The 19,613-nt window shown below is 38.3% G+C and overlaps 1 protein-coding gene across 9 annotated transcripts in view; it reads right to left on the bottom strand.

Annotated features, from left to right (window-relative positions):
* Window positions 1–19,613, bottom strand: part of NEO1 (neogenin 1) — a 210,852-nt gene that overhangs the window by 116,998 nt on the left and 74,241 nt on the right. For all 9 annotated transcript variants that reach the window (XM_074880250.1, XM_074880253.1, XM_074880254.1 and 6 more), the window contains exons 3-4: window positions 8,154–8,429; window positions 4,127–4,280 (exon numbers count right to left, since the gene is read on the bottom strand). In XM_074880250.1, the coding sequence (XP_074736351.1) occupies window positions 4,127–4,280; window positions 8,154–8,429 (430 nt within the window). The remainder of the gene's footprint in view (window positions 1–4,126; window positions 4,281–8,153; window positions 8,430–19,613) is intronic.

Raw genomic sequence — 19,613 nt, 5'->3', positions numbered from 1 at the left:
AAGTAAAAACATCTTAACTTTGTAAGGATAATAAAGCATTTCCACACAAGAGTGAAGCAATCAGATTTCAGACACTGGAGACAGAGAATCAGCTTAATATAAAAGTGATAACATAATTTAAATTGTCATTAAAAACAACAAAGATTGATCATTCAAATGTCAGGGAACAGCAAAATCAAATTCAAACCTTTTATATGCATTCCATACAGCCCTCAGTTACACACTCACAATACACAATTACTTGAGCTACTTTGGATACCTAACTCACATGCTTTTTTGTGTTTCATTATCACAAAATATAGTGAGCCTTTATTAATTTATTGTATTCAAACAGCCAGTTATACCCTGAGGTTTGGGCTTTTTTTTTTTCCCCTCTCAAATTACTATTCCCAAAACATCTTATAATCTATTTGCAGTCTTGGTAAAGTACAGCAGATAAAATTAGACAGTAAATTAGATTATTTTGTGGAATCTACTACCAGAAAAATCTCCATAATTACTCTGCTATGTTTAACCTTTGCTGAGTTGGGCAAGTGTAATTCACTTAACACAAATCACTCAGAGTGCCTGGCAAACAATAATATGCAATAATTTAAAATATCACATATTTGTGTGAAGTATTAAGGAAAAAACCCTGCATTAAGAATATGTATGTGATCATACAATTAAAGACTTCATTCGAACACATACAGCAACAGCATAAAATTAATGCTGCACATGCAACCTCAGCTTTGTAATCTCTTTACTTTAGGAAATTCTTAGTCATACAACCACTTTACAGTTTTCTGTAGACATTTTTCAATGACAAAGTTTTACTAAATTGAACAGCCCCAAACCATCAAAGTTAGCTGTACTTCAACAGCCTTATTAAAATATAATGTCATTGTCCAGGGTCCTTTCAACTGTTTATTTTCAGATGAACTATCTCATTTACTGTATCTTTTTAAAGTGGTAATGGTACATGCATTTGTAATTTCTTTCATATAAATGTCCAAATATAAATCAAGATACACAATATATGCTGTTTGAATACCGATCCACACACTGGAAAGGTTTCCAAGAAGAACATCATCTTCCAAACATCTGAAACTCTGTGCCCATTTTCCAAGCTCTGAAACATCCATCTTGGCAGACACCTCACCTGAAACTTCACTTTTCAACTTCAGATTCCTCAAAAGCACAAAATTACTCCCGCATTTGCTAAAAAACAGACCCTCACACAGTAGAATCCTTAGCCAGACGCAACATTTAAAAGTAAAAACTCTGAAAGGCTCAAAGTTGGCAAAATCTGAAAACCTGTTCAACCTGTACACAACACTTCCATTATAGCCTTTTACATCAGGTAATACAGACAATAAGGCAGATTTTACTTTCTAAAGTTTTCTGTAAAGGACATAACTTTTAATCAAATAGCTGTATACTTCAGTGGCTTTTCCTGCTTCCTTCCATTTCTCTCAATATTTTCTATGTTCCTGGCAGAGACATTACTCATTCTGAGTTTCAGAGGAAATCCATCTGAAAAAGTAGGATCTATATTCACATTACTGAATCACATGTATGGCAGGGTGGGTGTGCATTCTGTAGTACCAGTCTTATAGAACTATGAGCACTATACCCCATATCACAGGATTATACACACAGGAATTCACAGAAGTCTAAAGGCTTGCTTCTTACCCTGAAGCTCCGGTTTGGAGCTACAAGCACCGGCACCATAAATCTAGAAGAGCCTTTTCCTTTCTTTTCAAGCAATGTAGTTTTGAGAGAATTATTACATATTATCAAGATTACTAGCTTGACTAGTAAGCCAATTCAATGAAAAGCTTTCATCACAAGTCAAATGTTTTTCCCAGTGACAGGCTATCAGGTCCAATTTGTGATTTTATCTCTGAAATTGTGAATACAGTAAGAAGGGCCTCAACGGAGCAGACCAAAGCCAGACAGCAATGCCCAGAGAAGGGCATACAGATGGTGCAAGCCTACAGAGACCCTTCCTCCAAACAGCCTCTTACTCTTCAGCTTCTGAGGACTGAGACTTCCCCAAGACCCAGGCAGAACTTGGGTATTTCATAGTCTTTGATGGACTTCTTTATGAGGAACCAGAAAGCAGCAATAACTATTACTGATGTTTCTTTAAAATCTTTAAGTTAATTTCTGAAAGGATTCCCTGAAGTTGTTAACCGTTGTACTACAATGGAAACTTTTAGCATTGTGTCACCTCCACCAGTTCCTCACTCAACACTCAAAGCCTCCTTCTCTTTCACTCAAATTAGTTTAGAAAATACTGTATCACAGCAAACTAATTTCACAATACACTGCATTAAAGGTTGCTTGTTTGAACAAGTACCAAGACTGCCATCATTAAAGTTTACTTATATTTATCCATTAACATAAATCTCAATGCAGTCTTCGACAAATACACCGTCAAAATTACACACCTTCTCTTTTTTCTGGTCTTAAGTAACAAATATTTATTTCCCAAATCCATCACACTGACCCCTTAAAAATAACCTATTTTTCTTATAAATACAGGCTTCTGTACATATTCTCCTTAGCAATACAGCTTGAAAGGAAAACATTTAATTTTGTGTTAGATTAATGCAAAGACAACTTGACACACAGTTCAGGGAGTGATCTGTACTTGCAGCAAAAGTCAACCAGAATCCATTCTTGTAACAAAGGGACATAATGCTAAAAACTAATACTAAATATTCTGAAATATCAGGTCATACATGGTTCAAATTGTGCGTATATAAAGATCAAATATGTTTACTGATGTTATGCCTCAGCTCTCCAATAAACTTTCTCACTCTGAATTTTGAAAAGAAAAAAGTATTTGTGAAGCCATCAGAAGTTATTGTGACAACCTGCATAGCAAAGCTCATAAGGGAATTACTAGCACTGTATTCAGAGCAGGATTTGAAAATTTGGGCTTTCTATCAAAAAACAAGGAAGGAGAGCTCTTCAGTAAGTGAGCTTGTAACCTCCTTGTGCACTGAATGGACATAACCTAAAGAATGATGGGGCAGGGGGCAGCAAAAATTTATAAAGATATGACATGACATCATTTTACATACAAGAAAAACTAATTAAGATCTTACCAGGCACATACATTCTGACATTTCACCACATTTGATTGTGCAACTCTAATGAGCCTGTAGCATCCTTTGTACATGAATGATTTCTTGTATTTACAAAAAAAATGAATCTAAATCATGTGCTATCAGACTGACATCAACACAATTTCTCAGCGGTATTAGAATTGTTAGTCATTATCCCTCAGAAGCTAGCACTTTCCAGATAAAGACACTTCAAATTACAAGCCCCCGGATTTTTTTAATTTAGGAGTTGACAAAAAAGAGATGTATTACTATCACTGGTACTGTAGAGTGACTGGAATATTCCTTTAGCTGCTTTCTGTGTCAGCCATGCCACAATATAACTATACCTCTCGTTGTTTCACAATTAACTTGCCTCTACATTAATCTCACCACCAACTGTGAGGGACATTGAGAACATTCAAGTATCTGTTTGCAATTTCCTTGTTGTAGTAAGTATGATCGTTAGATGGAGAAAAATTTTCTTGATAAGATTTGCTCTGCTTCCTTATATGTATTTTCTACCACATTATTTTTTTTAATCATGTCAGAATCAAGCCAGAATAATATTCTGTTTTAATGAGAAATTAGGAAATTCTGCTTTAAACACTTATTCTTAAATTCTTATGGAACATTTAGACGTATACTGGACATTTCCACTGTAGGAAGAGTAATGCGAGTGTGGGGCTTCACATACATAATATGTCAACATGAAGAAGTCTTAGCTTTTCTACAGTGTCCTTATTCTCTTAATTGCTGCTTTTACTCCAGTGGCAATCTACAAGTAATATATTCTTAATAACCTTCTTGTTTCAAGTAAGATTTCTTTGTTTCAGATGTCTGCAAAAAAAATACTATGATATTGTTCCACAGTCTCATGAACTACTTTACTTGTCCTAACACTCAGCCTAGAAAACTAGCTTCTGTTCTGCTTTAAAATTAAGTAGAAAGCAAGTTGCGCGCTAATCTAAAATCGTAACTCTGGCTGGATTCCTACCATTATATAAAAATATATGTTAGCTGTTACTCACCCTTCTGTGATAAGCTCTTCTTCATTTCTTGTCCACCTGATAGATGGAGTTGGAAATCCTACGGCAACACATGGAAAAACCACACTTTGCCCAGTAACTTTAGTAAGTGAAGAGGGCTGCCTCACAAACATCAAGTTCTGTGACACCTCGGGATCTGCAAATATTTTGTAAATGACAAAGTTACCAAATGGAGAATCAGAAAATGTTCATATTAAAAAAAACCAAATGAAACATCTAATTCCTTCCTGCATCTTTACCAGATTCAATCATCATACCTACATAAACCGTTTTCTCCAAGAGACTCTCCCAGCCTCCCACGTGAACAGCTCTTTACCATTTCCTCCAGACATGCAAACTGATTTGCCACCACTGGGATTCTGACTCTTCAAACTCCCTGGGAAACAATTTCAGCTAAAAGCTACAGCCCTGAAACGGCAACTTTCACCAGCTAGTAGAGATTTCGTAAACAAAGGACTTTGTCCAGCCATCCTCAGGCAATCACCTGACTTCATCAGGTAGCTGTCTGAGAAAGTGCTTTTACTGGGAAATTAAATTACTGCAGCAGAGTCAACCCTAAGCAAAATAAAGTAACTAGATAATTTGCACACTGAAGTAACACAAGCTTTATACTGAAACAATAACATACCATGGTTTTCCATCCTTATGGAAATAGTGAATCCTCTGAATTAGTTTTGGTTTTGCTTTGAACTGTGCTGGAGAAGGTTTTGTTTCTTCCCCCACCCAAGAACAAGCACAAGCGAAGTGCCTATTTACTCAATTTTTTACTACAGGAAAAGGCCACTTTGACTATGAGAGCTGAAAACATACCCACCAATAAAGGTTGTCCAGCAGTGTACTCTGGACTAAACTACAACAAATAAATACTAAGAACAAAAGGCTACTTTTCTACTTTACTAAAAATATCCATGACTTCTCAAAGTGTAACCTTAGGAGAAAGGTATTAAAAATCAATTTTAACTAGAAGTGTAACCAATTCATCAAGGCACCCCAGTAACACCTTGACAAAAGATGCAGTTTGCACCCTTTGCCTCTGCAGTAACTTTAGCATGTGCCTCGCAGCATTAGAGCAAATGAGTTCCTACATACCAGCTACGGCACTTCTGCCATGTTAGCTATCCTAACTCTTTCTACCAAGTGCTCAAAAACCCCCAGCATTTATACTGCATTAATTGCTCTATTCTCAATACTCAGATGTGCACTTAGAAGTTTGATGACAGGTAAGCTCCAGAACTGGACAAGCCCTCAAATTATTTTTGGCCACCTAAATGGGGGCAGACTATTCTGTACCTACACTACTTTTGCTCTCTGAAGTACATTCTGTGTCTTATCACACACATATTAGGCCCCTGTCTTAGCTGGGACCTATGTGATATTCGCAGGAATTTCTGGAAGTTGTTGGTTTTGGTGTTCTTCAGCTCAAAGTGCTAAAAATAATAACCGAGCGTTTCGAGCACTAAGCTAAGGACATGCATGTGCTCCAAGGCATAACATGATGAGGCTGCCAGCGAGAGAACCAGGCCCAATGGAAATCCTGTTTCAGACTCGTCCCAGGCAGAGGCAGCCAAACTTGGAGCAATCATGGATCACACCATCTGTCTCAGGCCCACACACAAACGATCGTAGCAGCTCTGCCCACACTCCCTGTTAGAGGGAACTAGTCTGCTTGCTCCAGAAATAAGACCATGTGTGAACAGGCGGGTAACACAGTGAGAGTGACCTGGAGTGGCATATGGAGCAAGCCAAGTTGCAAAAAATGGATGTAACAGATTGCCAGCAAGCAATCATTACACTAGGGAGAAGAGTTGGTATGACTCACTGGAGACAGAACTCATTAATGCTCCAAGCTCACAAAAAGAAGTTCAGTTCTCGTGTTAGTGAAAAGTGGATTCAAAAATTTTGGTTTAGTTTGGTTTTTGTTTTTTTTTTCTTTCCCCTTGCATTCCTATATCTGAAAGCACCTGCTGTCAAGTAGCAGAGCTCGGAAATGTACTCTCCTGCATGCTCACTGAACGCTCTAACGAAGCTCACTATCAGAAAAAGTAGAACACTGTCCATGGATGCAAATCTGTATGATGCAAGTATGTGTTGGGTGTATTTCAAAGATTCAGAAGCAGAGCAGTGAGGCTGCTGTCAAGCACAGATCAGATAACCATTTAAAAATGGAATAAAACGAATGAAGAACAGATTAATTCAAATCCTTCTTTCAAATACATCTCAGACCAAACAATCAATTATGGGGCCACTCAAGATTTAAGAGAGCTTTCTGTGCAACAGTTTAATCCCACTTCAAAAAAAAAAAAAAGTCTGCTGGGAGGGATTTCACAAAACTTTGCTATCAACACTTTCAGACTCATCACTAAGCAAGGAAACAGCTCTATTTGTATTCCCTAATAAAGTTATCTTTAATCACCTTCAGCAAAACATTACAAAAGCAAGTAAACTGTATCTGAAGCCAAAAGAATTCAGAAGATCAACACAATATGGAAGTTTATCAGGAAATCCTCACTGACAAAAATGAGAGAAGTCTTAAGCATTCATGTGAGGGGCTAGGCTCACATGAAAGGTGAAGGCAAACCAAATTAAAATAGTTAAATTAAGCATCTTTTCCGAAAGTGCTCCTCTTCAAAAACTGTATCCTTAGTTGATGGAGAGGTAAGCCTTTCTTTTCAGAAAGTCTAAAGAACTTAATGAAACAAATTCTTACTTTAAGCATGATTAGTTTCCAAAGCTTAGCAAACACGTCAATTTTAAAAGAGGGAAGGTTGCAATTGTAAAACTGGGGTATTTTAAAGTACATTCTAGCATTTTAAACATAAAAGCGGCATAGTCAAGAGAAACAGAAGTATTTATTGAAAGGGACCTTTGAAGACGCCTAGTGCAACCACCTGCTTGAAGTCCACCTGTTGCCAACACTAGGTCAGGCCAACCATGACATTGCTCAGCCTAGCTCCGAAAGCCTCCAAAGATGGAAATCTAGCAACCATCTCTGGCAGTTCTCCAAGGAGTAAAAATTGAATCAGAATTCCAATAAGAAGACTAACTCAGAAGAGACAGCATAAAGTTCTGGAAATAATTAAGAAAACCCATACAAAACACCACCCGTATTTGCCTAGTTTGGGAAAGTGTGATTCACATTCCTGTCTTGTTCTTGGTCAATTTTCAAAACTTTGTGTTAGAACACCTGGTGACACACAGCTCTGTGCCATAGTGTCATTTGAAACAGAACACACTAAATGTAGAAACAGTTTACATCAGGACTGGACTTTTGTTCTTATAAAAAAAAAATCTAAACATTTCAGCACAACAGGCATAGCTAAACTTTTCAAAAGAAAAAGTCATCCCCCTCTTTTTGAGATCTGGAGACTTCCCAAAAGGGTCCAACGGCTAAAGAATCAGAACTGCCTAAATATTGGGGCAATTAAAAGAGCCTCAGCTTAAGCATCCCAAGAGCAAGGGACTAAGCACCAATTTCTTTTGGAAACTTCAACAGTATTTTAAACATGGGATTGAAGCCTGAGCAACTCAGAAATCCCCAAACATTTATACTCAAAGAAACCGTCAATCCCCTCTTTGTAACATGTCATAATGGAAGTCTATTACTAGTGACTTTTTTAAAGAAGTCTTTTCCAAAAAGCTAAACCATTAAATATGGCAAAAAATTACACGTGTATGTCTGGCCTATCTCCAACCACTGCAAAGCACTCAGTGGTAACTGATTTTGATTTTGTTTCCCAACTGCAAGATACAGGTTAGTCTTCCCCAGGACCAAAATCCTGCAGCTTAAGTGCCCACACTCATTTGAAGATACACAGAAAAAAATAAAACCAACCCAACCACCAGCTTCCACAACACACATTACACTTAGTTCAACTTAAAATATACTGAAAAACTTAAAAAATGCAACAGAGCAGATTGTCATTTGTAAGTATTCTTGTTAGGTCTTTTCCCCCTATTGCTTGACTAATGTTTTAATTATTAGTTTTTTAAAAGAAAAACAGATCAATACCTGGAAGAATTTTGAGTTCTGCTTCGTCACTGTATTTGGGGGTTCCACCACTTTCAATGATGCAGCGATAGACTCCTCCATCCGTATCAGTAGCATTGCTAATAATTAGAGCTCCACTTGGTAATTTAAACACACGATCATCCAGAAAGACTGGCTGGCGATCCTGCTCCCACCTCACAAACGGTGCAAGGTCAACATTGACTTCACAGTTAAGGATTGCACTGTTTCCTTTATAGACAGATGATGATTCTGGCTGGCTGGCGAACCTGGGAAGGCCTGCAAATAGGAAAGTTAAAAAAGCAACAAATTAGAGGTAATTTGAAGATGACACCAAAGCTTTGAAAGTCCAAGTCAAGATTTATGAATGTAGTTTTTAAAAAACTAAGCTGCTCTTCCAACTCTTTAACAATCTTAACATTTGATAGCACAATGCTAAACATAGCTGGTGTAAAGGCAAATAAAACCAATAATAAAAGTACCTATTTAAAGAAAAAAGTAGTTTTAGAAACTAGCAAATGCTGACAACAAAATAGAAATCTTTTGAGTCCTCAAAAATGGGAGGAAACATGCAAGGAAACTGCTCACTTCTCCAGCATTGGTGCTATGCTTCAGGAGTATGTAGCACTGAAGTGGCAAAAATCAAGACAGCGTCTCTGCCTGGTACATCTGAATAAATACAGTTTGAACGGCATTCTGTAAGAGCTACTGATTTACTTGCAGTGGAACACAGATGCCCCCTAGTACTCACTAAGGAGATAGTAACAAGGAGAGAAGTTCTATGCCTTCCACTCTCAAGTTTATAACCTACACAACATCTTAATTTACCGCCTACAGCTACAAAAAGCCTTCTGTATAGCGCCATAAGGTAAAAACTGCATTTGTTCCCATGCAAGTATTTATCTTTCTCATGTTAGTGGACCTGAGAACTGAGTTTCTCCACAGCATAACACAAAGCTACCACTGCCACGCCGACACGGCAGCACTGCACAATGAACATGTCACCTTTTGAGTGAAAATGTTCTCCAGAAATACCCAAAGTCCGCTGAATGGCTTCACATTTTGGGCAGCCATGTCCCGGTGCTCAGTGGGGGAGCTGCCAAGGTGGCCTCTGTGACAAGAGGTTGAGGACTCCCAGTGCTGGACACGGTTGGGGCTGGTTCCAGCCATTTCCACATTGTCCCCCAGAGGCCACGGCTGAGCCAGCCAGCGAAGCTGGTGGCACCTCTGTGAAAGCATATCCAAGAAAGGGGAAACCACTGCACAGCAGCGAGGAAAGTGTTGAGAAACAGCCCTGCAATAGGCAGGTCAGAACACGAGGGGGGAGAGGAAGAAGGGCAGCTCCAGGTGCTGCCATGGGGAGACCAGGGTAGAGCAGGAGGCAGAAGAATTGGGAATGAAGGTGGGAAGTTGAGCCTAGGAAATGGGAAGAGGGCAGGGAGAGGTGTTTTAGTTTTTGTCTTTGTTTTCTTACCACCCAACTTTATTTTAATTGGCAAGAAATTAAAGTCATTTTCCCCAAGTCAAGGTTGTTTTGCTCATTACAATAACTGGTGAGTGATCTCCCTGTCTTGACCCACCAACTTTTTAATCTTCTTTTCTCCCCCTCCATCCTGTTGAGAGGCAGAGTGAGAGAGCAGCTGGGTGGGCAGCCAGCAGCCAGCCAAGGTCAACCCACCACAAACATTTCGCACAACAACTTCCCATAAGAGGGAAGTATCAGATCTTCCAACTGAAATACCCTGTCCACCATTACTGGTATAAGCAAATGGTTCAGTAAAGGCAACAGAATACAGTATGAGGGAAGAAGGACAAAGCAGAGGGCAGGAAAAAGCCTCCTCACTCTCCATTTTCCATGGTGGTTAGCTATCTTATCAGCCCTCCCTTTTGCAGCTTGCACAGAGGCAGTTGTGCAGCCAACACTGACACGGGGCAAGGCACAGCTTGCTCACTGCAGTAACAGTCTCAAAGTAAAATTTTAATTCTTTTTTTATGCTTGCACTTAAAACTAACATTGTTATAGAAACAGCTCCAGTACTCTTGACATCTTACCTTTCCCTCTCAACAGCGCACAGCTTCAAGTACATATTATGAATTTTGTCTTTAAAGTCAGTACACTGTGTGCCTTCCATATAAAAGAGGAAAAGTGGGACTCCGTGTTGCACAAATTAAACCATCCTAGTACAATTATTCAAGCACGAGAACAGAGCCTGCTGGCAAGCAGCAGGTTCTTGTAACCTCTAATTCAATGCTACTGCACACAGCCAAGACCCCAGATCAGAAAACACAAACACAAGCTCTCTTTGCAGGTGATACCTCATAGTCACGATTATATGAGGCTGGGACAGTTTAGGTCAGCTTTCACCTTTTCCACTTCTTTTAGCAAGCCTAAGGGTGAAACCCCTTATTTATTATCTTCCGTTTTCAAAAGTTTAACCTAATTGGAGAGTTTCTCATTTATCTCTTGTGAAGATGATTCTTTGGACATTAAGACACTCATTTCCAAGCAGTTCAACCCAGCATTTTTACAAGTCTTATTACCTATCAAAAACACACTGAGAATTTAACAATAGTAGGACAAATTTTTCTATATTTTTAAACTTATTTATTGATACCTAGTTCAGTGCTTTGCAATTCTTTCTTCCTTTGAAAAGGGATAATAAGCAATCACTCAGATCAAGGACTTAAACTTGACGTTGAAGCATGCAAAATACACATGGACAAAAAATACTGCATGGCTCTTTAACGTGAAGGGGTGGAAAAGGGATGGGCAAGTTATTTATCTCTTGTGCCTCAGCTTCCTAACGAGGTATATTACCACATGTTGCTTATCATATACTGATGCCGAAATTCCATGACCTGTAGTTTTCTCTGTCCATATTCACTATATTTGACTGCCTAAGAAAGATTCTACAACATGTATTCCTTTAGTTAAATGGTACGTTCTACCATTTTCAGCTTGAATCCCTATTTACTTTCAAGAAAATCCCACGGGGTTTTTGTTTATTTTTTAAACTGATTGCTCTCCAATTTTTGTAGATCTTTGGAGAAGCAGCAAGAAGCAACATCTGATGTCACATGTTCAGGCTTTTCTTACTTGAATGAAAAACTTCTTTACTTGGACTGTAGAATTGTTCATTATTAGCATCTATATAAGTATAAATTTTAATACATACATTCCATAAAACTTTTATATATTTTTCACCCATAGAAAAGTAAGTCTGAACCAGACCAATGGCACCAACTCTGGTGCTCTGCAATCAAAGCCAACCACATAAGAGATTTATTTGAGCAAACCCACAAAACACCATCTTCACATCCTATATTAAACATAAAAGACCAAATCCACAAATTATCATGTGCCACCATGTGAGAGATCAAAAAAGTTAATGCAATGAGAAGCAGCAGCATACTTGCTCTCTAGTTGTGGCTAACCTCTGATGCTATAGAGAGAAAACTAATGGAATGTAAAACACATATATAATTGGGGAGGAGGTACAAGACTGTAGAGACCTCCCCAATCCTTCAGAACAGCTGGACTGAATTCTAACACGTTATTTTTCTAACATATAGATCACTTCAGTTTTGCCAAGCAATTTCTTACATTACCTCGTACAGGTCCATCTCCAACTATTACATACTTTCTCCCCTCTTGGAATACTATCTGGAGGCTCCTTCCACAACTTCATTCCTCTGAGAAGAAAGTTTCTAGCTTCCCCTCCCTCTTTCTTAGTTTCTTTTCCTCATTTCCCTAGCCACCCTATCCATCTTTAAAGACTCAGAATCACAGAATCGTTTGGGTAGGAATGGACCCACTCAGAGCACAGAGTCAGCTACAAGGTCAGAGCAGGCTACTCTGGGATTTGTTCAGTCAGATCTCGAAAATCCCCATGGATGGAGACTGCACCACCTCTTGGGCAACCTGCCCTACCACACGACTGTCTTCACAGTGAAGAACTTCCTCCTTAAACCCAGTCAGAACCTCTTTTGCTTCAACTGATATCCACTGCCTCTTAACTCTCCCACCATGCACCACTGGCAGAACAACAAAGAGACAACAAACTGAAGTGCCTATTGTAATTTAGGATCACAAACATCCGTGGAAATATAACAATATTGCTTCTCTGTGTCCACTGAAAAGATCTTCCAAAAAAATGTAACCATCACATCAGTTCTCTGGACACTGGCACGTTACAATCAACCCTATAATCCACCAACTAGTCTTCTTTTCTCTTGCAAAGTCACCAGTCCCTCTGTCCCCACTACGTAAAATACCAAGTATCTGCTTAACTTTACACACTGTGCTAATAAGTTTCATCATTATTCAGTCTATAGCATCATTTAATTCTTCCTGTAAGACCACTGAGGCCACAGCAAGAGTAACAAGGTATCCTAAATTTGCCACACTTGCTAATTTTGTACGTGAGTACTCTGTTCTTCTAGCAAAATGACTGATGAGGCTGTTAAACATGATCTTTCTAAACTCTAGTCTCTGAGGCATCTTTCCATTCTGAAAATCCCCCTCTCAATACAACCCATTAAATTTTCATACTTACCTCAGATTCTTATCTATCTCAATATTCTCATTTAAATTTCTATCATTTTGACCTTTAATAATTTCTAACAGGACAGTGTATCGAAAGGCTGTGCTGCAGCATGCCCATCGTATTATAGTGCTCCAAGACATCAATTGCTTCATCAAGAAGCTCAGATGCAAACCGCAGACAAAAGTCATGTTACAGTTTAGCCTTCTTTACACTTTCCTCTGTCTTAATTACCTTCTCCTTCAAAATCCTTTTAAAAAGGGAACAGTGTTGGGATCAGACTAATTGGTCTATGATCACCCCGTGTCTTTTCAGACACACATTCTACAACAGTTATTCTTCAAGAAAAGTGTACTAGCCCTTGAATTCACAACTCATTCGAAATCTTTATTAAGACACCTGCATATTAAGCCAATTCCTGGAAATAACCAGCCTGGAAGGGAGTCCTGGATCTCCCTCATTTTATCAGATGAGCACTATGACTTCTGTTTCACCTCAGCTGTTGCAATTTCTTTACCCTATACAACTACAACTTGTACAGTCATTGTATCAGCAACTTTAGCATAAGTGAGACTGTTATTGGAGGACTAAAGCCCTGCAATTTCTAACATAAATCTCAACTATGCTTGATTTTAAATCCCTTACTAGTACTATTCACTTTTGGGACAAGAGAGGCATTGTATATCTGTTGTGTGCAGGTGCTCCATTAAGGTTAAATAACCTTTATTTAAGACTGTTTCATTACTCACTAGCAATAAAATTACAGTTCATTTTCCAGGTCATCTTAAATGCTAGTAAAACCTTTACTTGATCATAGTTCTGTGTGTTTTTATATTATATATATTTTAACCTAGGCTATAATTTTGTCCTAAAGAGTAATTTTCTCCTATTCTACAATTATTTGCAATTTGCACTGCTTAAAAGCCTCCGCTGTGAAGGAGGACCCTTTTGCTTTAGCCAACAGACAACCACAAAACAATAATGATGTATTACAAAAGGCACCCTAAATATAAGCCTTAATTACTATTAATTGAGACCTGTTTATAAATACAGCAACAGGTCCCAGAGTGCTCACATACCTCCTGCAGCAGTATACTACTAGGAAATACCCCTTCACCTACGAGTTCAGAATCTTTGCATTACAGAGCTTCTCTTTTCCTCTTCAAAATATCAACCGATCACCTTGTAAGCTTGCATTTCCTTAACTTTCTGTATTGTTTTCGAATGCATTACCATGTAAGCAAATTCAGTCTTTTTATTTAAAGCACATTTAAAACTATTTTTTTAAGTTAAAATTTTAAAACATTCATACTTTTTTCTCAATGGTTTGTATTTCCCAGTCACTTCAATCAACAAGATTTAATGAAAACTAGTTACCTTTCTAATGAGCAAGTAGCACCCACTCTTCACCCACATGTTGCAGGGCATTCAGTTGAAGATATTACCTCATCTTTTGCTAAATGAATGTAATGATAAATTATACTTTGGCGTTCTAATATCAAAGACTATTTTTTGATGTCTGTATATACATTAATCATTCTGTGGCAGCACACATACATTATGTATTGATTTTAGGACACTGCAGGAAAATACTACTGACCTAGCAGGAACGTAGGTTAATAAACTTAATTTAGGAAGGATGATTTTTCCACTTGGGAAGTTCTCTAAACACTGGTAGGAGAACACATAAGCAACACTGCAATTCTCACACGCATACACAACAGGAATTAGATACACCACAAATGTCAAATTTACTGCTAGGACAATGCAAATGGGGGAGGTGTGGGCATGCGTGTGTGTGGGTCAATTCTGTCCCTATTCTCTCCTTCCCTTTTGTCTCTCCACTCCCCTCATCAAAAGACCAGAGCAATGGTAAGAATGCGAATGAACAGTCTACTTAATGCAAATTTGTCCATTCAGCCAGCATTCCCAGTCTAAGCATTACTGAGATTTGTGGTCCATTGTCTCGATTTCTGAAAAAGATGTGCCTAGAAGAGCAATAATTCCCATGCTCCTGGAAAACACAGATGGTAAAAATTCTGGCTGTAGTCTCCTGCCTTCAATGGAGCCAGTATTTCATCTCCTGTACTCTCCAGAAGAAGAGGAATTCATTGCACTGAGCCAGATGCTAATCTAGCTCAGCAGTCCCTCTGCGACCATGGCCAGTGCCAGTCATTTTCAAGGAGGCTGAAAAAACACACTTCCATAATCAACAATTACTAAATAACTCGCTCATATGACAATATTCTAACTAACTTCAGAGTAAATGCTTGCCTTCTGCTCTAAATACAGACTGTCAGCAGCAACTGTAAATGCTCAATTTTATTTAACATGGATGCTATTTACACATTTAATCCTCTTTAGAATCCTACTGACCTTTTGGCATCAATCTTGCCAAATCAAGACTGAAAGAAAAAAAAAAATAAGAGAATAACTTCCTCATCTCTAGGGCAACAGAAGGCTGCACAGGAATTCACTTTTTCCCTGCCTATGGCAGGGTTGTGTACCTTTACTACATGATCACAAGCCTGTCAGATAAAGTCTTTGTGAGCATTTTTGTCATGCACCTGAGTCTCCTCTATTTCTACTCCACAGACTGGTATTTAACATAATACTTCATATAAGCATTAAACAGCTCTAAACACACACACACATATTTACTACATGTTTATGCAATTATCTCTTTCCCAAAGCAGGTTTCAGGGGTTTTCGTGGCATCTTGGTGTGCTCAGCAAATGTTTTCCCTATTTTTTCGCCTGATTATTTCTATGGCAGTACAGAAAAAGTAAAACACAGGAGTAGCTGACGCTTTTTCCAAAACTGTTACCTCCTGTATTGCTCAATGTTACACAAGTTTCTCATAACTTACCCAAGTCCACACTAACTTTAGTAGTATCATCTACAAACATTGCCATCCTACAGCTTTCACCTTACAATCCCTCTGGCATTAAACTGTTCTGATCAAACACAGTCAAAAGAGACTGAACGATTACACAAACTGCTGATAGTTTCAAGACACTTTAATTTTTTTCCCCATTCTTGTTTGCCTAATCAAATTTGAACTTATAACAAATCCATAACTATTACTACTTTATTAAAATAGCCTCTTGGGAAGGGTGAAGATTTTAGCAATGCAAGTAGGTAAAGGAGTATAGAAACATGATACCCTATTGTTAAAATAGCTACAACATCTGTTATCCTTCAGTGAAGCAGCAGATCTCAGAGATGCTGCATATTTTGTTAGCACATCAGCTTCTCACCCGAACCCTGTTAAAAAATTAATAAGTCCAGCCATCTGTGGACACTTCATTAAATTATCACAGCTCCTTTTCTTCTCCTTCGCTTGAACATTATTCAGCATCATTTGTCTGAGTGGCAGAGGTGTGAAACATGTTTTAAAATACAATTTTGTTAATAAGACATATTTCATGAATCTCACTAGTGAATAGATTACACTTCGTAATTACAAAACATTCATGGAGAACAGAAGCCCAGCATTACCTGAATTAAGATAAAGGCCAGATGCTTCTAGTCCTTTCTACAAAGAAGAAACACCAACTATCACAATTTTTTCCCCTCTTGCTTAGGCAAACTAGACAGGAGAGGATGCAACCTGGCCTAAAATCTGGGCAGGAGACAACTAGTCAAGGGAAGGTAAGTTTTCTTAGAAGGATTATTACATGAAGAGTGAAAAATTTACCAGATGTCCTTGTTGGCTAAAGCAGGATGTATGTGGAGTACACAACATGAATGAGAAATTTCAGTACGTAATCACAATCCTGACTTTGTTAAACACAGCCTTGGTAGCATAATTAACATGGCATATACTGTTTTTAAAAGGTATCCCTTAATCAGAATTAAGAAAGAGGAAGAGGGAGAAGATGTCATTGTACATATCAGTAGCATTACTGACATATCTACCTATATGCATATAATTAATACACACAGAGTCAAAACAAGCTTCTAACAGAGAAAGAGAAAAACTGATCATGTTCTGGAGCATAGAGTTAGATTACATGAATTTGAGGTTGCCATCATCCCCTCTCAGACTTGGATCTGAGCTTTGCCACAGAACCACAAACTAAAAACAAAACTAAGAAACCACACATATAAGAACTTAAGAAGGTGTTTGGACTAGTAAATCACATCAGAATATTCTAAAGTTTCACCTAAAAAGGCAAAAAAGTTTCTCTCAGTATTTATTCTAAACAAAAAGTGTTTATATAGTTGTCCTTTACGTACCAGTGGTAAACTTTGCAAAGCCTAATATCCTGAAAGCCCAAACTGAAATATGATGGCATAAGAACACAGCCATGTAGATGTCAGAAAAAACTCACAAATTGATGTGATCAAATCTGATACAGTAATACAGATCAATGCTGATTTTGAACCAGGACACAGAAAGCTCAGAGTACCTGTTGGACTCAGTCCGTCAACTGAAAAAAATATAGAGATCCTGACTTCTGAAGACACTTTGCTTAGCTTGGAACAACTCTTTACACCCAAACCAGGACACAGTAATCCCACGTGAGCCTCTCTCGCAAAAGCCTGACGAAAAGAAATTAGACAAAAGTCAACGAGATAATCCTGGGGAAACCACTAGACTCCTGACTGACAGCACAGTATTGAGTACGGGAAGTCAAACATCTAGAAATAACTTTATGATGCCACTTTGCCAAACACTACTTTTGACAGAAGTCCTGGGAATAAGGAAGTTCTAAATCAGACCAAGAAATAAAGAGCAGACATGATGTACATCCTGATATTGTATCAATTGGGGTACGGGTTCCTAACCGAAAAAAATGAAACAGCCGAGTGTATGCTTGCTATACTCTGTGACATTCCAGGTTTGTAGTGATGATCCAGGCTCACAGCCTGACCAGCTGTGGCTCCAGGAGAAGCGGTAGAGGAATTTCATGAATGAATTAGATTGGCTCCAAGAAGGGATGAATGGCTGGTGCCTGGTAACTTCAAAATGAAAGATAGTTGCCCTGCAACCACAGAATGTGTCCTGGCAGAATTTCCAACAAAGATAACTGAGTATGTGTAGCTGCTCAAGAGGAGTGAAGCAGTTAAGGAAACCTCTAGCATCATAAAGTTCAGCTGTATCTAAAAAAAAAAAAAAATTACAGAAAAAAGAAATGCTAAGCCAAAAATTAATCCAGCCTTCCTTGACGGACGTAGCTCAGAAACCCTTTGGAGGAAAAAACAAAAGGAGAACTGATCTTTGATAAGGTATGGAAAATGTTGAAAAACAAGGACAACAAGACTAGAGAATAGACCAAGGCTAAACAAACAAATCCCAATTCTAGTCAGGTGATATCAACAAGATCAATAAATTATTCCAGGAAAAAAATGGTAACAAGAAAGGCGATTCAAGGAAGATCTTCAAAAATACACAGGTCGTTGATGACAAGAAAGGTAACAAGGGGTCAGGTGGGGAATGTCAGTCTGTGGGGGACGTCAGTCCATGGCACAGCAGAAGGTCAGGCTCAGAAAGTGCTGCAAGAAATGGCACAGGAATACAGAAAAAAAAAATAATTCTCCTAATGGAGCAGGTGAAATAATAGTACCATTAAAATCAGAGACAAGACTTTCAATTCAAGGGCCAAAGAACAGAAAAGCTCCAGCAGCAGTTCAAGACAGCAGGAAGAGCTGCAGTAGCCACAATGAATCTGATCTATACAGACACTGAGAAACACGGTAAGTAGACATTTCTAATACCACAGAAAAATGAACTGAGGGCCTGCAAACTATGGAATAATTTATTTGGTACTGTTGAAGATCATTCTAACAGTGAGGACAATGAAGAAAGCACTGTGGGATTTTAAGAGAAAACCTTAAGGTATGCAGATTGCCTCAACATTTAAGAAACCTCAGGTCTTGATCAACACTCTGACTGAAAAAAAAAGTACAGGCTCACAATTACTCTTTCTAAAACAAAATCAATAGCCATAACAAAAGAAGAATAAGATCCAAGTGTTCTGGTGAAAGAAAAGAGCTTGACAGGTTAAATAATTTTAGATCCAGGCGAGGCTATCAATTACGAAAGCTCATGTGAACAAGCTATTCAAAGAAGATTAATGCACAGAGAGGACTGTCATGATAAATTTACCAAGAAACTGGAAGAAAGGAAAGATCAGAAAAACTTTTGCAGGCAACTCTATTGACAGTGACAAAGACAGCTGGTACCTGACAACAGACATTTGGAGACAGGAAATAACCTAAACAGTTTCACAGAGAAATACTCAGAATCTGTGAACAGCAGAGAAACACACACACACACCCCAAAATAGAGTACTTGAAGACAGAAGAGACAAATACAAAGGAGAAAGAACTTCTACAGATACAAACATCTAGCTAAAAAAGATGATGTCTAGAGCCAACAAGGATGCATGGCAGAAAGAAGGAGAAACACTAAAAGGAGCGTAACTAGCAAATTATTTGACGAAACTGTTGAAAGGCATCTGGAGAATAACAGCTAAACTGGGATTATCACACCACTGACCCTTGAATCACGGACAGTTGCTAGCAATTAAGCTCATCATATCAGAATGTGTTTTAAAAATCCCTCCATATTGAAGCCCGTCTTTGCTTTATTTTTAATGTGTTCAATTTAAAAACAAGTCACAAAAAGCAAACGGACAGTGCATCTAATCCAGGAATGTGACTTCAGAAGCTATTAGAGAAGGAAAAGCAACACCTTTATGGAAACCTATACATTATCTAGAGACATTTCCCCATGCTCCCCCCCAAAACAGGGGTTTATATATGCAAATAAATAGGAGTCGCAGGGGGTTAAAAATAATTTTTAACATTTATTTCTAGTGTACTTATGTGAATGATGAGACATATACTATGCTTTTAAGAATGTTACCAAGAACTAACCTCACTGAAATCAACCACAGCAAGTTTCGTA

The sequence above is a fragment of the Strix uralensis genome, chromosome 11, assembly GCF_047716275.1.
Source record: "Strix uralensis isolate ZFMK-TIS-50842 chromosome 11, bStrUra1, whole genome shotgun sequence".
NCBI classification, from domain to species: Eukaryota; Metazoa; Chordata; class Aves; order Strigiformes; family Strigidae; genus Strix; species Strix uralensis.
The sequence above is the reverse complement of the archived record's forward strand: the minus strand, read 5'-3'. Positions and strand labels throughout refer to the sequence as shown.